At 38.5% G+C, this 19,221-nt stretch overlaps 1 protein-coding gene across 1 annotated transcript in view; it reads right to left on the bottom strand.

Moving 5' to 3' along the window:
• CERS3 (ceramide synthase 3) overlaps nt 1–19,221 on the bottom strand; it is a 157,484-nt gene that overhangs the window by 107,957 nt on the left and 30,306 nt on the right. Inside the window, exons 3-4 of the mRNA XM_005694924.3 lie at nt 11,827–11,944; nt 3,546–3,664 (exon numbers count right to left, since the gene is read on the bottom strand). Of these exons, the coding sequence (XP_005694981.2) occupies nt 3,546–3,664; nt 11,827–11,944 (237 nt within the window). The remainder of the gene's footprint in view (nt 1–3,545; nt 3,665–11,826; nt 11,945–19,221) is intronic.

The following is a 19,221-nucleotide window of genomic DNA, read 5'->3' as shown; positions in this document are numbered from 1 at the left end:
ATGGACAAAGCAAGAAAGTTTCAGAAAAACATCTCTTTCTGCTTTATTGACTATGCCAAAGTCTTTGACTGTGTGGATCACAATAAACTGTGGAAAATTCTTCAAGAGATGGGAATACCAGACCACCTGACCTGCCTCTTGAGAAACCTATATGCGGTCAAGAAGCAACAGTTAGGACTAGACATGGAACAACAGACTGGTTCCAAATAGGAAAAGGAGTATATCAAGGCTGTATATTGTCACCCTGCTTATTTAACTTCTATGCAGAGTACATCATGAGAAATGCTGGATTGGAAGAAGCACAAGCTGGAATCAAGATTGCCAGGAGAAATATCAATAACCTCAGATATGCAGATGACACCACCCTTGTGGCAGAAAGTGAAGAGGAAGTAAAAAGCCTCTTGATGAAAGTAAAAGAGGAGAGTGAAAAAGCTGGCTTAAAGCTCAACATTCAGAAAACGACGATCATGGCATCTGGTCCCATCATTTCATGGGAAATAGATGGGAAACAGTGGAAACTGTGGCTGACTTTATTTTGAGGGGCTCCAAAATCACTGCAGATGGTGATTGCAGCCATGAAATTAAAAGATGCTTACTCCTTGGAAGGAAAGTTATGACCAACCTAGATAGTATATTGAAAAGCAGAGATATTACTTTGCCAAAAAAGGTCCATCTAGTCAAGGCCATGGTTTTTCCAGTAGTCATGAATGGATGTGAGAGTTGGACTGTGAAGAAAGCTGAGCACCAAAGAATTGATGCTTTTGGACTGTGGTGTTGGAGAAGACTCTTGAGAGTCCCTTGAACTGCAAGGAGACCAACCAGTCCATCCTAAAGGAGATCAGTCCTGGGTGTCCATTGGAAGTACTGATGCTGAGGCTGAAACTCCAATACTTGGCCACCTCATGTGAAGAGTTGACTTATTGGAAAAGACCGTGATGTTGCGAGGGATTGGGGGCAGGAGGAGAAGGGGAAGACAGAGGATGAGATGGCTGGATGGCATCACCGACTTGAAGGATATGAGTCTGTGTGAACTCTGGGAGTTGGTGATGGACAGGGAGGCCTGGCGTGCTGTGATTTATGGGGTCGCAAAGAGTCGGACACGACTGAGTGACTGAACTGAACTGAACTGAAGTTTCCTGAAATTTCCAAAATGCCTGGGCTAGGTATGTCTTGCTATGTTTCCTGTAGCATATCTCATACCTAAGGGAATAAAGTGCAGTCCCTACACTATTAAAGAGTTTGGCATTTTGCTTTAGTTTATTTGATCCATAATAATTTTTAACAGTTCACTGGCATAGGAAATTTGTGACACTGCTAAACAATAAGGTAAAGCTTAAATTTCATTTGTGGGTTCACTTCAACTGCCTAAATACACTGTACTGCTTCCTGTCTTTGCCTTACTTAAAATATGCTGCCCTCAAATCATGCTTTCTTTTCTTGCGGAAATCTGACCCGTCCCTCAAGGTCCAGCTTTGCCTGACCTCTAGAAAGCCTTTGTCTAATGTACCCAGCCCTGCTGACACCATCTCCTCTGAATGCCCAGAGTACATCTGAAGATGACTATAGACTATGTGCCATGTATAGACTATGTGCAGACCATGTGCTATTGGATGGAATGGAACACCAGATGTTGTAGTTTCATAAGTGATAGTGTTATCTCCCAAATTAGTTGCTTTGGGCCAGTGACATACTTTCCACTTCTACTTCCCTCTGAAAATCTACATCTCCACAGGATCTAGGATAGTTCCACATACTATGAAGATGGTCCACACAAACCTCTGCACTGCCTGACGATTGATCATGGCAACTCATAATTGCCTTCCCTAACCTGAACTTTGTGGCTGACTCTTGGCGGATTCACTGACAGCCAGACTCCCAATGTTGAACTCTTCTGACCCAGTTACTTGATATGTGGGGCCCCTGCTTCTGAGAGGTCAGCATTAGGTAGCAGGGGCCACACAGGAGTCAGAAGATCTGAGGGCAACAGGTCCCCCAACAGCAGGCAACCTTGAGCAAGTACATAAACTAGATAATGTGCAGGTTCTCATTTCTCAAACAAGGCCAGCCCCACTTTCCCTGACTGCCCCACACTGTGAGAGGCAGGGAGAATCAAACCAAGATTATTTATAAACTGTAAGGTACTATGATTTATAAGAAATTACTACACTCCTTCACTGGAGTATGATTCAGCTCTGAGGGAGAGACTTAGACCCTGCTTGGGACTTTATTTACGATAAGAGTCATTTGCTAGAGAGGATAAATGATAACAGAAAAACAGGAAGATCTAATGTGAAACCAGTTCCACTTTGTAGTGTTTTATAGTGATCATCAAGAGAGATTCACCTGGGCCAAGCTGACATAGTGGCAACACAGTATTAACTAATCTTGCAAGGGCTAAAACTCAGAGATAAACAGTTAGAAAACAAACCAGGTCATACACCTCCAGCTACTGTGGAAAAGGCAATAGAAGCCCATGATGAGAAAAAAAAAAAAAGTTTATCTCGAAGACACGATGAAGAATTGATCTGTGCCTCTAAATATACATCACCAGTCTCACAATTGGATGACTGTACACAGGAATGTATAGGTAGTTAAAGAGAGTCATTAAAGTTTAGCCTCTCACAGGTTTGATTTCTTTGAGAGTCTTATACCAAATCCCTATCTGTTTCACCATCAAAACAAATATATCTGGTGAAAGTCATTAGGCAATCCGAGGACCGTAAGAAACAGGAAAAATGAAGGAATGCTACTGGTGTGTAGAATGTGGTATCACGCACAACCCAACTAACATTTATTGGTCTGGATGTAAAGAAGAACAACAAAGTAATAGCAATGACCTAGACCCTCATTTTGGCACAGGTGTCAGTTTTTGCCACCAAGGGAGTGAACTAAAGTACTATAATCCTCTGAAGAAGAAGAAAAAGCATAATTTTAATAAAGCCAAAAATAAGTGTGATACAGTCACACTGCCCTCAGAATGTATCTGAAGTAGCCAGCTATGCAAAAACTCTATGTGGTGCCCAGCCCATCCAGACCTCCTGCTAAACCAGTGGGGAAACTGAGAGGAACTGGTTGTCCAGTCCACAAGCAGGAGTAGGGTAAGAGTCGAGTTGAGACAGAAAGAAGTCCTCTCCACCAGTACTGAGAGAAGAGGACAGCGCCCTCTCAAACCTTCTCTGCTCTTATAATGTGACAGAATAACTATAATGTGATTGGAAACAGGCGATAGTCTGGTGAGCTAGGGCCAAGTGCTACCCTAGAAAAGATAAACACTAGGTAAGACATTTTTTATGATTTTTCTGGACTTCAAGGTAAGTACATAATATCTCCTGTTTAAGTGGGACAGTTCATATCTTACCTTGTTTGATAAAGAAGGAAAGTGAAGCACAAGAGGTGGATGAGTGGCTAGTATCAAACTCTTGATTGACAAGCGGTAGAGCAGGCTCAAACCCTTCTTCTGCTGCAACCTCAGGATTCTTTCTGAGATGACTGTTCTGCTCCATACAAAATGGTACCATTTCAAAAGCTTTAACTATCCTTCTTACCAAGATTCCTGGAACTTCTTCATCTTGCAAGGCCTATCTTGATTCTGCCGACTTCTAAACCATCTTTCAACCTGGCGCTCTGTCAAGTTACACTTCTTTGCCAGTCCATAAATATCAGTCTGAAAGGGGATGAAACAAATGAGTGAGTGCTTAAGAGCAGAGTAGGCTGGCAGGCAAGCAAGAGACACTGAGACTGAGTTTCAAGCATTTGTGCACTGGGGATGAGAGAGGTTCTGCATTAAACCTTGCACCAGAGCATTTACCCCTGTTGTTCATGGAGTCACACACACCCATCCCAAAACAGAGAGAATGTTAATTCCTAGAAAACTCAGTTGCTAAGAAAGACCAGTTCTCCATAAGTTGGTAGCAACCCATACATTCAAGTTCCATACATGGCCCACTTCTTCAGCCAATTTTATTTAGGGCCTCCTAGGTTCCACATAGAGTAGTATAGTTTAAGATGTCAATCAAACCCAATCTCTGTATTTTTTCCTGTGAGAAAAATGGGACTCCAAGAGTTTTAACAGCTTGTCCAAGACCTAAAACTAGTAGCAAAGCGAGCATATGAACTTAGGCTCCTGCCCTTTCTGTCATTTCATACAATGTTTCTAATAGATCCAAAACTTTCACATTTAATCATATGCACAGCCTATTTTGGAGAAGGGAATGGCAACCCCCTCCAGTATTCTTCCCTGGAGATACCATAGACAGATGAGCCTGGCTGGCTACAGTCTACAGGGTTGCACAGTCAGACATGACTTAGCGACTAAACAATAACAACAGCATATTTTAAACCAACCTTAAATAATTCCAATTGTAAAAAATAAGGATTGCAGATTATAATAATGATGACTGCTTCTCTGGAAGGCAGAAGTTGCAGGTTATAGTTTAAACTGAAAACAATGCGGATGATAGATTTGCTCAAAGATCACAAATGTGAAGTTCTCCCAGGGCCAAACAAGAACCCAAAATGACTGACAGAAGCAGCCCTGCTTCCTGGTGGTATCTTAAGCTGTGTTCTTTCAACATGGGCATGTTTTATATGCTAAACCTACAGTACTTTCCACTTCCACAAGGAAATAAGCTCTATAATTTTTAAAAGATACCAGTCTTCTTGATCTTTCATTTTGCAATGCTGAGTACAAGAAATATTTCAGTTTACTCCTAACTTAATGCATGTTCAGTCACTTCAGTCATGTCTGACTCTTTGCAACTCTATGACTGTAGCCCACCAGGCTCCTCTGTCCATGGGATTCTCCAGGCAAGAACACTGGAGTGGTTGCCATTCCCTTCTTCAGAGGATCTTCCCGGCCCAGAGATAACTGCAAGCCTATTACTTAATCTGAAGAGAAAGAAAGCAAAACAAAACATAGACAAGACATATTATACTATTTCCCTGTAAACTGTCATCTCTAATACTATTATTTTACAGGCTAAGGTTTCACCTCCTGTTCTATGTTGTTTTGGTTTGTTTTTGTGTTTTTGATGGCCCTAAATTGGCAGCTATTCATTGGTGAGTATTTCCTGTAGGCATTGTGCTTGGCACCGAAGATCTGAATGAACAAGATTAGTATTTATGGGCCCTCCCCTTCATGAGGTAAAGCCTGTCTGGTAAGGAAGTCAGAAAATGCAACAAAGAATTCTAATAAATTATGATGAGTGCTGAAAGAGGGGAAGGTCAGGGTACCATGGGACCTAACTTTATGTAGGCAATTCCTGGAAGTTACACTATGCTAAACCCTGAAAAATGTCCCAAGAAGGAGAAGATGAAGAAGGGAAGTGTCCTGGCAGCATGTGAAGTCATCTGGGAATGAGAGCACAGAGGAGCTGGGAGTACTCAAAGGACAGAAAGAGGTCTTGCAGGGTAGAAACATACAGACAGGTGAGGAGGAAAGATGTGGCCAGGGCCACAGCAAGGAGGGCCTTGCCTGGAATTTATCTGTAGGTTACAGAATGTTTGCATTTTGAAGGCTTCCTCTTGCAGTGTGTGAAGTATGAAGCACCAGGAATGAACAGAGGTGGAGACAGTGTTTACTTTGCCCTGTTATCCTTGACCTCTCTCAGCGAGGTCCCCACAGCAAGGACCTCGCACTCCAGATGGGACAAGTTTGGAGGTCTGGATACACTCTCCCAGGCAGCACCAAACTTGTCACAGCCCTATCGCAGGAGGAGAGAACAGGGCAGGTTTTGAGGCAACAGAATGCAGTAGGAATGGCAGGGAACTAAAAACAGAAGACTGAATTCTGCTACTTCCTAGCTCTGCAGCCTGGAGCTGTGTGCTCTGACCCACTGTGGAAAATGGGGCATTGACAATGAGTGGTTGCCTCCTGTCTCGTGGGAGTGATTTAGGATCCTGGGGCTCTAGCTAATCATCTATCACGTGCTACATCAATGCTAGAGATTATGGCTGAACACAGAAAGGAGATCATAGACTGAAAATAATTTCAAAAAACAATATTCCTCTACTCCTAAAATAATTTGTAAGCATGACTAGCTTCCCCCAAACAGAAGATATAATTCAAATCCTATTGCTTGCGCCATAGCAGAACATATTCTGAAATGCAGCAGCACTATATTCTGTACCTTCTAAGACTGAAGCGCTCTGGGTCCAGCTTGACTGTCTTAGAAGTTTTATTCATTCGATCATTCGCAAATGTTTACTGAGCCTCTACTCACTAGTGCCAGTCACTATTCTAGGCACTGGAGATTCAGCAATGAGCAAAGTCCCTGTTCCCACAGTAGAATTTTCCCAGATCTGAGAACAATACAATTTTACTACCTCATCATTTCTACAGATACCTGATGAATAAATGCATCTGGAAGATGGTGATCAAACATGATTTGAAGCATTTTTCCTGATTTGGAGCACAAATGAATCTGATTCAAAATCTTGACAACTCTGGCCTCCTATATCTACAATATTATTGAGATAGAAGTCCTCTTGCAAACAGAAGTCTTTAGTAGTATTTTGTTATTAATATACGAAACAAACATTTATTGAACACCTACTAGGTACAGAAAGTTGTGTTAAGATATTATGGGAATACAAACAAGCATACTTAGGAGATAACTGATGTTCCCTTGGGATAATTAATGTTGGGAAGATATATTTGAGAACATTCCTGTAGAAGTCTACATGATAGGTATAGCCTATGAATAATAAGAGCTGACCTTGAGTGTGTGCCAGGCAGTATTCTAAGTACTCAATTCAATCCCTGAATTGAGAGTCCTATGAGGTAACTGCTGTTAACACACTCAGTTCACAGAGGTGGACACTGAGGCAGAGGGGTTAATCTGCTCACCTTCACACACAGTCTGTTCTCACAATTCGTGTTTTTAGCCTGGACACTATAGAGAATGTGTCTGTGGAAGGGAAAGGCTCTGAGGCAGAACCTGGAAGGGAAGCAGTGTGGCCTAAAATGGAGCCATGAGGCCTGGCTACTTGATGCAAAAACCAACTCTCTGGGACCATGGAGAAGCCACTCAACTTCTTTGTCTATCACATGTCTCACCCATAATATAAACTGGACTAGAGAGCTAGAGAGCTTTTTGCTCTAAAAATGTTTGAATCCATGGTTGAGACAAGCTAGCAACCTGGAATGCCCCTATGGACCCTTCTCCAACTATGGACCACAATACCTGCTTTATGTCAGTCTTATGGCAGCACGTTTTCTTTAAATTACCTTTCAGAACTACACATTCATTTATTCTGCAATAGTTCTCATTGTGTTCTTGCAGAGGAAAAGGGCTAGTTAATAAGTTCTGCTGCTCTTTCATTTTACCAACAGTGGGAAAAATGATCCGTTGGCCAGAGCTATTGGTATGTTATCATGATTCTCTACAAGTTATCATGATTCTCTCTCTGAATTTCATCTTGAAATTGTCATGGAGATACACATAGAGAGAGATACACAGATATATAAACAGTGGACACACAGCTGCACATACACAGTCACAAAGAAGTGTGTGAAACAGAACTAACTCTCAGTGGCAGTTCACATGTGTAGCGTTTTGGACCTCAGCAATACCATGTTATATCCTCTGTCCTAACCAGCATAGAATTGATACTGTGTATCTGAAAAGTTTTTGTTTTTTTGGTGCAGTCTGTAGCAGCTGAAGAAGAATCCTTGATGTGTGTCCTCAGTTGTCTTTAAATAAAGTCAGATGTTACGTACCTGTATTACCACTGCAGTGCCCTGTGACTACAGACTTGGAATACTTTGTTAGAGGTGATGCCTGCCCATCCCTTGAACCAGCACAATTTTTTTTAGTCTTCCCAGCAACTTGTCTTACCTCAGCTATAAATTAAGCAAAAACGCTGTCTGTGTGACATTGGCCAAGTTAATGCGTGGAAGTATTGCAGTATCATTTTGTTTCCACATCTGAAACCACTATTAAGTCACCTACTTTGCCTTCTTCTACTATATTCTATCTTCCTAAGTTCTAGTACTTTTATTCCATGGGCATTTTACTGGCCAACTTGTTGTCATCTTGATCTGTTATACAAATACTACCTTGATTTTGTAATCTATGAGCAATATAAATTAGATGTTTTGCTTATGTCCCTTAATCTTCATAGTTTAGTAGAGGAAGCTTTCTAACACTTGGGTGTTGATATATAGCATTTCTTCTATTACCTGTTGCAAACGTCCAAATTATAACTACACCAAGCCATACTGTGGAAAATTCTGAAAGAGATGGGAATACCAGACCACCTAACCTGCCTCTTGAGAAATCTGTATGCAGGCCAGGAAGCAACAGTTAGGACTAGACATGGAACAACAGACTGGTTCCAAATAGGAATAGGACTACGTCAAGGCTGTATATTGTCACCCTGTTTATTTAACTTCTATGCAGAGTACATCATGAGAAATGCTGGATTGGAAGAAACACAAGCTGGAATCAAGATTGTCGGGAGAAATATCAATCACCTCAGATATGCAGATGACACCACCCTTATGGCAGAAAGTGAAGAGGAACTAAAAAGCCTCTCGATGAAAGTAAAAGAGGAGAGTGAAAAAGTCAGCTTAAAGCTCAACATTCAGAAAACGAAGATCATGGCATCCAGTCCTATCACTTCATGGGAAATAGATGGGGAAACAGTGGAAACAGTGTCAGAGTTTATTTTTTTGGGCTCCAAAATCACTGCAGATGGTGACTGCAGCCATGCAATTAAAAGACACTTACTCTTTGGAAGAATATTTATGACCAACCTAGATAGTATATTGAAAAGCAGAGATATTACTTTGCCGACTAAGGTCCATCTAGTCAAAGCTATGGTTTTTCCTGTGGTCATGTATGGATGTGAGAGTTGGACTGTGAAGAAAGCTGAGCACTGAAGAATTGATGCGTTTGAACTGTGGTGTTGGAGAAGACTCTTGAGAGTCCCTTGGACTGCAAGGAGATCCAACCAGTCCATTCTAAAGGAGATCAGCCCTGGGATTTCTTTGGAAGGAATGATGCTAAAGCTGAAACTCCAGTACTTTGGCCACCTCATGCGAAGAGTTGACTCACTGGAAAAGACCGTGATTGGTGGGAGGGATTGGGGGCAGGAGAAGAAGGAGATGACAGAGGATGAGATGGCTAGATGGCATCACTGACTCGACAGACGCGAGTCTGAGTGATCTCCGGGAGTTGGTAATGGACAAGGAGGCCTGGCGTGCTGCGATTCATGGGGTCGCAAAGAGTCGGACACGACTGAGCGACTGAACTGAACTGAACTGAAGCCATACTGTATTGTCAACTGAGCTAGAATAATTACTTACAAACATAGCTCCAGCCTCTGAAATACAGTTTCAACATCCTGTACACAGTCAAAGACATTATTTAGGCATATTAGAAGCAGCACTTGACAGGGAGTCCTGGGCCAGGGTCCAGGTTTGGATTCAGCCATTAATTAGCTGCATGACCTAGGACAGGTCCTCTGTTGACCTTAGTTTCCTCATCTCAATTTGTAAAGAAGGAAGATGACCTAATCTCTAAATTTATTTCAGCTTTTCTTCACTTTTCTTTAACTGTCAGGTGGTTAATTTATCTTCATAGCTGAGAAACTTGATAAGAGCCAAATTTTCTACATAGACCTTGAACCTTGGTATATACGCCTATTATGACATATCAACAAGCTAAATGATACACCCATCAACATTGACTAAATCTGACCAAATGTTCTAAGCCCTTTTAATTGACTTTTTTGACAAAACTTCTTAAATCGAACTGTTTAGAAGTTCCTTTGACCTCTAGCTAACTTTGGGAGTGCTTCAGAGGGCCCCTGAAATATCCCAAAGAGAGATATTAAACTGTGTTTATTTGGTGGGTTAAATTACATGAAAAATATTATCAAATGAGTAATAAATCCTCTCATGTTATAATGTATTATAAATATTACTAATATAGATATCTTAGGAATTATATGGAGGTCTTAACATTGTGATATGTCCTGGTATTTTATGAAAAACCTGATGACTTCACAAAAGTTAACAAAGGACTGAATGAAACAGCAAATATGCTTATAACTTTTACGGTTTCTATCTGAAAAATTACAGGTTTGAATCATGTGTTTTCCGGGAGTAGAGAAAACCTTCCTTTCAAACTAATTATGAAAATAATTTGGTAAAATTATATGTTATAAACAAAACAATTATATTTTTTATCTGACTCCTCCAGAAATTTGAAACTCTTTGGTTTCTAGTAAGTTTATCAAATGAGTTAGGAAGGTTATCTCACTAACAGGTACAAAAATCTCAAGGAATTTTTGAGACCTTAAAAAGGGAAGAATTCACCTAGATTTGTTAGGCAAAATCTGTGATAAGCCTTTGGGGTTGAGTTTCCCAGCCCTGTTTTATTTTAAAAGTTCAGTCTGAGACTCTATAAATGTTTCAGCAAAATAAAAAGTCTATTATCAATTATGGTTATATAAATCATCAGACCAAAATTAGTGCGAACAGACCTATTTTGCAAACAAACTAGCCTTAATTTGGTTATATTTGATAAAAATGAGGATAACTTTAGGGAGAAAAAGATGTTTCAATAACTGTTAAATCTCAGTTTAAAAATAAAATTATTATCAGATAATAATTATTCATTATCCTCAGAAACAAAGGATAATAAGGATTCTCTAGGAGAGTCCTAACTTTTCAAAAACACAACTAAATAACTTCCCCTCTGCAAAATGTAAAATGATGCTTAAGCATTATTATCACCATAGGTAATAGCAGTATTTAGGTGAATGACTTCAGTCTTTTAGAGCAGGTAGAAAAAAAGGACACACAGAGATGGCTTGTCAGACTGTCCTCCTTTTAGAAAAAGAAAGCACATACAGAAGCTGATGGCAGACAAGTTAGAGACAGTGCTGGCTAGCCATGAATACTTCTGAACATGATGCCTGGTGCTATGTGGTCAGATTTCAATATGCTCATTTGTGCAGGGAGCCCGCCAGACCAGGGACAGAAAGTGTCATAGAAGAAGCAAGTGAATTCAGCAGATAAGTTCAGGACCTTAAAAATCTATCTATCCTAAAACCACATTGGTACATATTTTTGACTTAAAATTACTAGTGAAAGATATCTGTATTTGTCAGAGAGAGTGTGCCACTTTTGGAGAAGTTTTTATTTCATCTTATTTAAATGTGAGGTATAATGAAACTAGACTTTCCTGGACACTACTATTTTTACATAACTTTTACGTTACAGTCTTTTCCTGTGGCGTAAACATGCAGTGCCCTGTAACATTTCATCAAGTACATCTTGTATAGAGAAGAGAATTGTGATTCTCCTAAGGATTCCATCCCTGGGGAGTGGCCAGGAGCACAGAGTATTTCTGAGTATTTTGAAGCCTTGGATAAAATAAAGGGTTCTGCTCAGGAAAGCCACCCCAAGAGACACTTTTATAATGTGTGCTGTGTGTATTGACAGTGTCACAGTCATCAAAAATGTCCCATTTTTGGGACATGACCCATTTTCATTGGCATACTTTGTATATATCCTACCATTGAAAATCAAATTTTGATCTTTATACCCAAATTGTCAGTGTTCAACACTATGTTACTTTATATCATTATAATATATATTTATATATATATTTTTATATTGTATATTATTATTGTGTCACTTTATATTATGCTCAGAATGCTTTATAACTTATCAACAGAGGAAAAAATCCAAATGAAACAAATTATTTGCTGCTCAACTGAAACTAACTTTTTGCATAGATGAGGTAAGCAACAGATGATGGAAATATTAAGAAAGGAGATTTTAAAATCCCAAAACAAAGAATTTGAACTTACTTGAGATGGTTTCCTTGTGGAATGTTTGAAAAAATTCTCTAAAACAGCATTTGGTATAATCTTCTTTTGAACTTCCTCTTTAATGCCAAATGTTTTTGCTAGAGGTGAAGCAATAAACCTATGAAAATATAAACAAAACAAAGAGTCAGACGTGGCTGAGAAACTAACACTTGCTTTTCAAGTTCAAAATCTGAGAATGAATCCGCAATGTCGTCAGGAAAGTCAAGCTGTAACTTTAGATTCCAAATGAAAGAGGAGTCATTAGACTGCCTAAAGCCAAAATCTGCCTTACAGAAATGCAAAGAGCAAAATTGGAGACCTTTATACAAGCAATAACTTAAAATACAAAATACACTTGACTAAACACACGGGGATGAGGGTTGCTAACAGTGCAATGAGAATCCTCATATAGCTTATAGTCAGCCTCTAGGTAAGTGGTTCCTCCTTATTCAAGGTTTCACATCCATGGGTTCAACCAACAGTAGCTCTAGCACTGTAGTATTTACTACTGTAAAAAGTCTGCTTACAAGTGGACCCTGCAGTTCAAACCCTTGTTTCAAGGGTCAACTGTACTTGCATAGTTCTAAAATCCATTCTATGTAAACTCAAATATATTTATATGTAATATCCAGGAACCAGGATAAACCATTCTATTTAGTTCCATGTTTAAGACTACTAAATATTAAGATAAATGTTTTGTTATTATTTTCTTTAGTGATATTATCTTAAAGAAATTATTATGTCCCCTATTTAAAGTTCTAACTAATGAAAAATAGCATGACTCTTGGGTAAATATTTAGCAATGGGATTGATAGGTTGTATGGCAAGTATACACTTAACTTTATAAGAACTTAGTGAATGTTTTCCAAAGTGTCTATACTATTTTACACTTCCATCAATAATGTGCCAGAGTCCCAGTTATTCCATATCTCTGCCAGTAGTTGGTATTGCCAATCTCTTTAATTTTAGCAATTCTACTGTGGGTGTAGTGGCTTTTATTGATTTTATATTCTAATTTCTATTATTTCTTAACTTCTGCTTGTTATAAATTCAGTTTGCTTTTTTCCCTTCTTTATTAAAGTAGAAAGTTAGATTACTGATTTGAGATCTTTTTTCTTTTAAAATATATGTGGTTACAGCTATAAATGTCCTAGCAAGCAGTGCTTTTGCTGAATCCCATAAGCTTTGGTGTGGTGCTTTCTTTTTCATTCATCTTATAGCATTTTCTGATTTACCTGTGATTTCTCCTCTGACCCATAGGTTATTAGAAGTATCCTGTTTAATTTCCATGTATTTGCTAATTTCTCAATTTCCTTCTATTATGGACTTCTAATTTCATTCAATAGTGGTCAGAAAACATACCTTGTATGATTTCAATCCTCTCACTTTTATTGAGATTAGTTTTAAGGCCTAACACATGGTCTATTCTGGAGACTGTTCCTCGTGCACGTGAGAAGAATGTGTATTCTGCTGTTATTGGTGATGTGCTCTATAGATGTGTGTTAGGTCTAGTTCATTTATAACATTGATCAAGTCTATTTCTTTGCTGATTTTTTGCCTAGTTGTTCTATCCATTACTGAAAATAGGGTATTGAAGTTTACAACTATTGTTGTTGAATTGTTTATTTCTCCTTTCAATTCTGTTTGCTTCATGTTTTTGGGACTATGTTGCTAGGTACATATATGTTTGAAGCGACTTAGCAGCAGCAGTAGCAGCATAATATATATTTTCTCATTCTTTCACTTTCAACCTATTTATGTCTTTGAACTTAAAGTGAGTCTCTCATAGAAATTATATAGTTGGATCATATATTAATATTTCTATCCAGTCCTCCTATGTCTTTTAGTTGGAGTATTTAATTCATTTACATTTAATGCAAATTACACTTAATTACTGATAAGACAGGATTCATATCTGCCACTTTGCTATTTACTTTCTATTTTCTAGTGTATTCTTTTAATTCTTTCTCTTGTTTTATTATTTTAAAAAATCATCTTAGTGGTTAATCTAGAGATTACAATTAACATATTAATTTATAATTTTCTAATTCGGATTAATAGTAAAACAATTTAAGCACTATACAAAACTCCATTACCTTCCCTCTCTGTGCTGCTACTGTCATATAAATTATGTACTTATTAACTGTGTTCTCATCAACAGACATTTATGATTATTGTTTTATGCAGCTGTCTTTCAAATCAGACAGGAGTAAAACATATTACCAAAAAAATGCATTTATTCTTTTTATTTCTTATGTGGGTCCTTTACCGGTGCTCTTTATTTCTTCCTGTGGACTCAAGTTACTGTCTGCATCCTCTGCTTTCAGGCAGTAGGGCTCCCTTTAGTATTTCTCATAGGGCAGGTCTGCTTAGCAACAAATTCTCCCAGTTTTTGCTTATCTAAAACTGTCTTATTTTCTCTCATTTTGAAGGATAACTTTGCTTGGTTGACAGTTTTTTCTTTCTTGTTATTTGTCCTCCTACTGTCTTTGACTTCCATGATTGCTGATGAGAAATCAACTCAATCTTATCACAGATCACTGTTATGTGATAATATGCTTCTCTCTCATTGCTTTCAATTCTATCTTTCAACAGTTTGCTTATTATATATCTAGATATCAACCTCTTTAATTAAGCTTATTCTTCTTGGAGTTTGGTTAGCTTCCCAAATTACAGATTAATGTGTGTCATCAGATTTGGGGAAATTTTTAGCCACTTATTTCTTCAAATGTTTTCTATCCTGTTCATTTTCTCCTCTTCTTCTGGAATTCCCATTATACATAGGTTGTTATGCTTCATCAGGGCCCACAGGTCTCTGAGATTCTTCATTTTTCTATATTATTTTTTTTTCTGTTCCTTAGACTGCTGAATCTTTCTTCTCCCTGCCCAAAAATGCTGTTAAGGCCCTCCAGTGAATTTTTAATATGAGTTATTGTACTTATCAAGTCCCAAATTTCTATTTGATTTTTTAAAATGATCTATAATTTTATCTCTTTACTGATATTCTTAATTTAATGAGACATTTCTTTCCTTAGTTTTTAAGCATGGGTTTCTCTAGTTCTTTGAACATTTTAAAAATAGTTGACTTAAAGTCTTGTCTGATAAGTTTAACATCCAGGCTTTGTAAGGGACACATTCTATTGACTGCTGTTTTTTCCCTTCTGTACGAGCTGTACTTTCTTATTTTGTTGCATGTCATAATTTTTGCTTAAAGGCTGGATGGCATCACTGAATCGATGGACGCAAGTGTGAGTGAACTCCGGGAGTTGGTGATGGACAGGGAGGCCTGGCGTGCTGCGATTCATGGGGTAGCAAAGAGTCGGACACGACTGAGTGACTGAACTGAACTGAACTGAGACATGCTTACTAATATAACATGGCAACTTTGGAAATCAGAATATCCCCCTCTTCAGAGTTTGTTGTTGTTCGTGCTGTTTGTTGTTGTCCATTTGTTGTTTACTTTTAAAATCTGACCTGTAAAGTCTATATTCTTTATGTGTGGGCACTAAAGTCTTTAGTAGGTTAGCTTAGTGTTCTACTAACGATTAGACAGAGATGTCCTTAAATGCTTGGAACCAATTAAATCTTCCTGTGTTTGCTAAAGGGCTCGTGTACACTTCAGGGCACACCTTCAACACTCGACCAGGCAGTGGACAGCTTTGCCTTAGCCTTCACTTCCTGTTTGCACAAAGCCTTAAGGTCATCCAGAGGTGAGAGCTTTGCACTAACTTCTAGATCATACTTTTCTTAATCATGTGGGTGGCCCTGGGCGTGCCCAAAGCTCTACAAATTCAAGTGGCCTTCTAACTTCCAAGAGTATGTCAGAGCTTTTCAAAATCCCCTATGGACATATTTCCCAGCTTATCTTTTAAAAAGGAAACCTTTTTGTTTATTGTTTGACCCACTAGTTATCCACTACCCTCAGTTCAGTTCAGTTCAGTCACTCAGTTGTGTCCAACTCTTCGCCACGCCATGGACTGCAACACACCAGGCTTTCCTGGACATCACCACATCCCAGAGCTTCCTCAAACTCATGCTCATAAACTCGGTGATGTCATTCAACCATCTCAGCCTCTGTTGTCCCGTTCTTCTCCTGCCTTCAATCTTTCCCAGCATCAAGGTATTTTCCAATGAGTCAGCTTCCCATCAGGTAGCCAAAGTATTGGAGCTTCAGCTTCAGCATCAGTCCTTCCAATGAATACTCAGGACTGATTTCCTTTAGGATAGACTGGTTGGATCTCCTTGCAGTCCAAGGGACTCTCAAGAGTCTTCTCCAACACCACAGTTCAAAAGCATCAATTCTTTGGTGCTCTGCTTTCTTTATAGTCCATCTCTCACATCCATACATGACTACTGAAAAAACCATAGCTTTGACTAGACAGACCTTTCTTGGCAAAGTAATGTCTCTGCTGTCTAGGATGCTCATAGCTTGGGGCCCAAGAAAATTAAGTCTGTCACTGTTACCACTCTTTCCACATCTATTTGCCATGAAGTGATGGGACCAGATGCCATGATCTTAGTTTTCTGAATGTCAAGTTTTAAGCCAACTTTCTCATTCTCCTCTTTTACTTTCATCAAGAGGCTCTTTAGTTTTTCTTCACTTTCTGCCATAAGGGTGTTGTCATCTACATATTTGAGGTTACTGATGTTTCTCCTGGCAATCTTAATTACAGCTTGGGCTTCATCCAGCCCGACACTTCATATGATGTACTCTGCATAGAAGTTAAATAAGCAGGGTGACAATATACAGCCTTGTTGTACTCCTTTCCTAACTTGGAACCAACCAGTCTGTTGTTCCATGTCTGGTTCTAACTGTTGCTTGTTGACCTACATACAGATTTCTCAGGAGGCAGGTAAAGTGGTCTGGTATTCCCATCTCTTCAAGAATTTTCCACAGTTTGTTGTGATCCACACAGTCAAAGACTTTGGTGTAATTAATAAAGCAGATGTTTTTCTGGAACTCTTGGTTTTTGATGATCCAATGGATATTGCAATTTGATATCTGGTTCCTCTGCCTTTTCTAAATGCAACTTGAACATCTGGAAGTTCATGGTTCACGTACTGTTGAAGACTGGCTTGGGGAATTTTGGGCATTACTTTCTAGCATGTGAGATGAGTACAACTGTGCGGTAGTTTGAACATTCTTTGGCATTGCCTTTCTTTGGAATTGGAATGAAAACTGACCTTTTCCAGTCCTGTGGCCACTGCTGAGTTCTCCAAATTTGCTGGCATATTGAGTGCAGCACTTTAACAGCATCATCTTTCAGGATTTGAAATAGCTCAACTGGAATTCCATCACCTCCACTAGCTTTGTTCATAGTGATGCTTGCTAAGGCCCACTTGACTTCGCATTCCAGGATGTCTGGCTCTAGGTGAGTGATCACACCATCATAGTTATCTGGGTCATGAAGATCTTTTTGTATAGTTCTGTGTATTCTTGCCACCTCTTCTTAATATCTTCTGCTTCTGTTAGGTCCATACCATTTCTGTCCTTTATTGTGCCCACCTTTTCATGAAATGCTCCCTCGGTATATCTAATTTTCTTGAAGAGATTTCCAGTTTTTCCCATTGTATTGTTTTAATCTATTTGTTTGCACTGATCTCTGAGGAAGGCTTTCCTATCTCTCCTCAGCTATTCTTTGGAACTCTGCATTCAGATGGGTTTATCTTTCCTTTTCCACTACCCTCAGGCAGTTCCAAAGTTAATCAATTGTCTCTAATAGTTTCAGACAAGTACCCCTTCTCTTCCCAAGGGAAAAGGGAAATAGTTTATGAGTAGTGCCCTTTCAAGGAACCAACAGACAGGTCAGAGAATGACTATTCTCTGGGAATGATGGTTTGAAGGAGCTCCAACTCTGTTCTGCTTCCTTCAGTGGTTACCAGGCTGCTGGTTTCCACTGAAATTGTGGGCTGTTGGTTTTTCAAAGGTATCAGAGAGGAGGAAAGGTAAGGATAGAAATAGGGCAAGTTAAAAGCTTGCTGCTCTTTATAACAGTCAGCTGTTTTTGTTTTTTGTTTTTTTTTTTCAGTAACACTCTCTGGATTGCTGCAAGCCTCTGGTTAATTCTGAATTCTGAAAAGTGAATTTGACATTTTTGCTAGTTTCCTGATGCTATGAAGGAGAAAATTTTCAGAGGTCCTTACTCTGACATTTTTGTTAACTTCCAGTGCACAGTGGTTTTACTTTGCATTTTGGTAATGATTAATGGTATTGAACATCTTTTATGTGTTTACTTGCTATTAATATCTCCTTTGGTAAGATTGCTGCTCCAACTTTTGCCCATTAAAAAAAAATCAAGTCTTTTTGTCTGTTTTTGAGTTATGAGTTCTTTACACATTCAGACTTTAAGTCCCTCATCAAATATATACAAAATGTCTTGTATAGACTTTCTAAACTGACTTACCGCTCCATTTTATTGACATCTTTTAAAAATAACTATTAATGCATTTTTACATAACATATAATTCATCATATCAAGTATACTATTCACTGATTTTTTTAAAGTAAATTTACCAAGCTGTACAATTATTACCATGAATCAGCTTTAGAACATTTTCATAATTCCAATATAACACCTCACATATATTTACTTTAATCCCTGCTCCCTGTCAATCCTGTCACAGGCAACCACTACTCTACTTTCTGTCTTTATAACTGCCTTTTCTGGATATTTAATGTAATAGAGTCATATAATTTGTGGTTGCTTGTGCCTGGCTTGTTTCATTGAGTAATGTTTTTGAGATTCATCAATGTATCTGGACGCAATTGAAGTTCATTCATTTTTATTGCCAAATAATCTACTGTATAGATTTATATTTGCATTAACAATGCCTTCTGAAGAACACTTTAGCTATTTACCAGGAGAAATAAAAGCGTATACCTACACAAATTCTTCTACTCAAATGTTCACAGAAGCTTTATTCATAATAGGCCAAAGCTGTAAACAATCCAAATTTCCATACTAGTTAAAGGATAATAAATTTCCGTATAGCAATATGTTGAAAGACTACTCAGCAATGACAAAGAATCACTGATACATATAATGACATGGAAAAAAAAACCCTCAAAAGCATTATGCTAAGTGAAAGAAATCAGACACAAAAGACTATAATCTATATGATTCCATCTATAGGAAATCCTAGAAAAAAGAAAATTATACTGACAAAGCATTTTAGCGATGGCAAGGAGGCAGTAGGTAGGAAGAGAATTAACTACACAGTGTACAGGGATGTTTTCAGCCAAATGAAATCTTCTACATCATAATTGTGGTGATAGTTACATGCATTTGTCAAAATGCATCAAATTTCAGATGAACTTTCTTATATGTAAATCATACCTCAGTAAAGCTGATTAAAAATCACATGTCCCTATTTTCCCCTTAGTTCTAACAAAGG

The sequence above is a fragment of the Capra hircus genome, chromosome 21, assembly GCF_001704415.2.
Source record: "Capra hircus breed San Clemente chromosome 21, ASM170441v1, whole genome shotgun sequence".
NCBI classification, from domain to species: Eukaryota; Metazoa; Chordata; class Mammalia; order Artiodactyla; family Bovidae; genus Capra; species Capra hircus.
The sequence above is the reverse complement of the archived record's forward strand: the minus strand, read 5'-3'. Positions and strand labels throughout refer to the sequence as shown.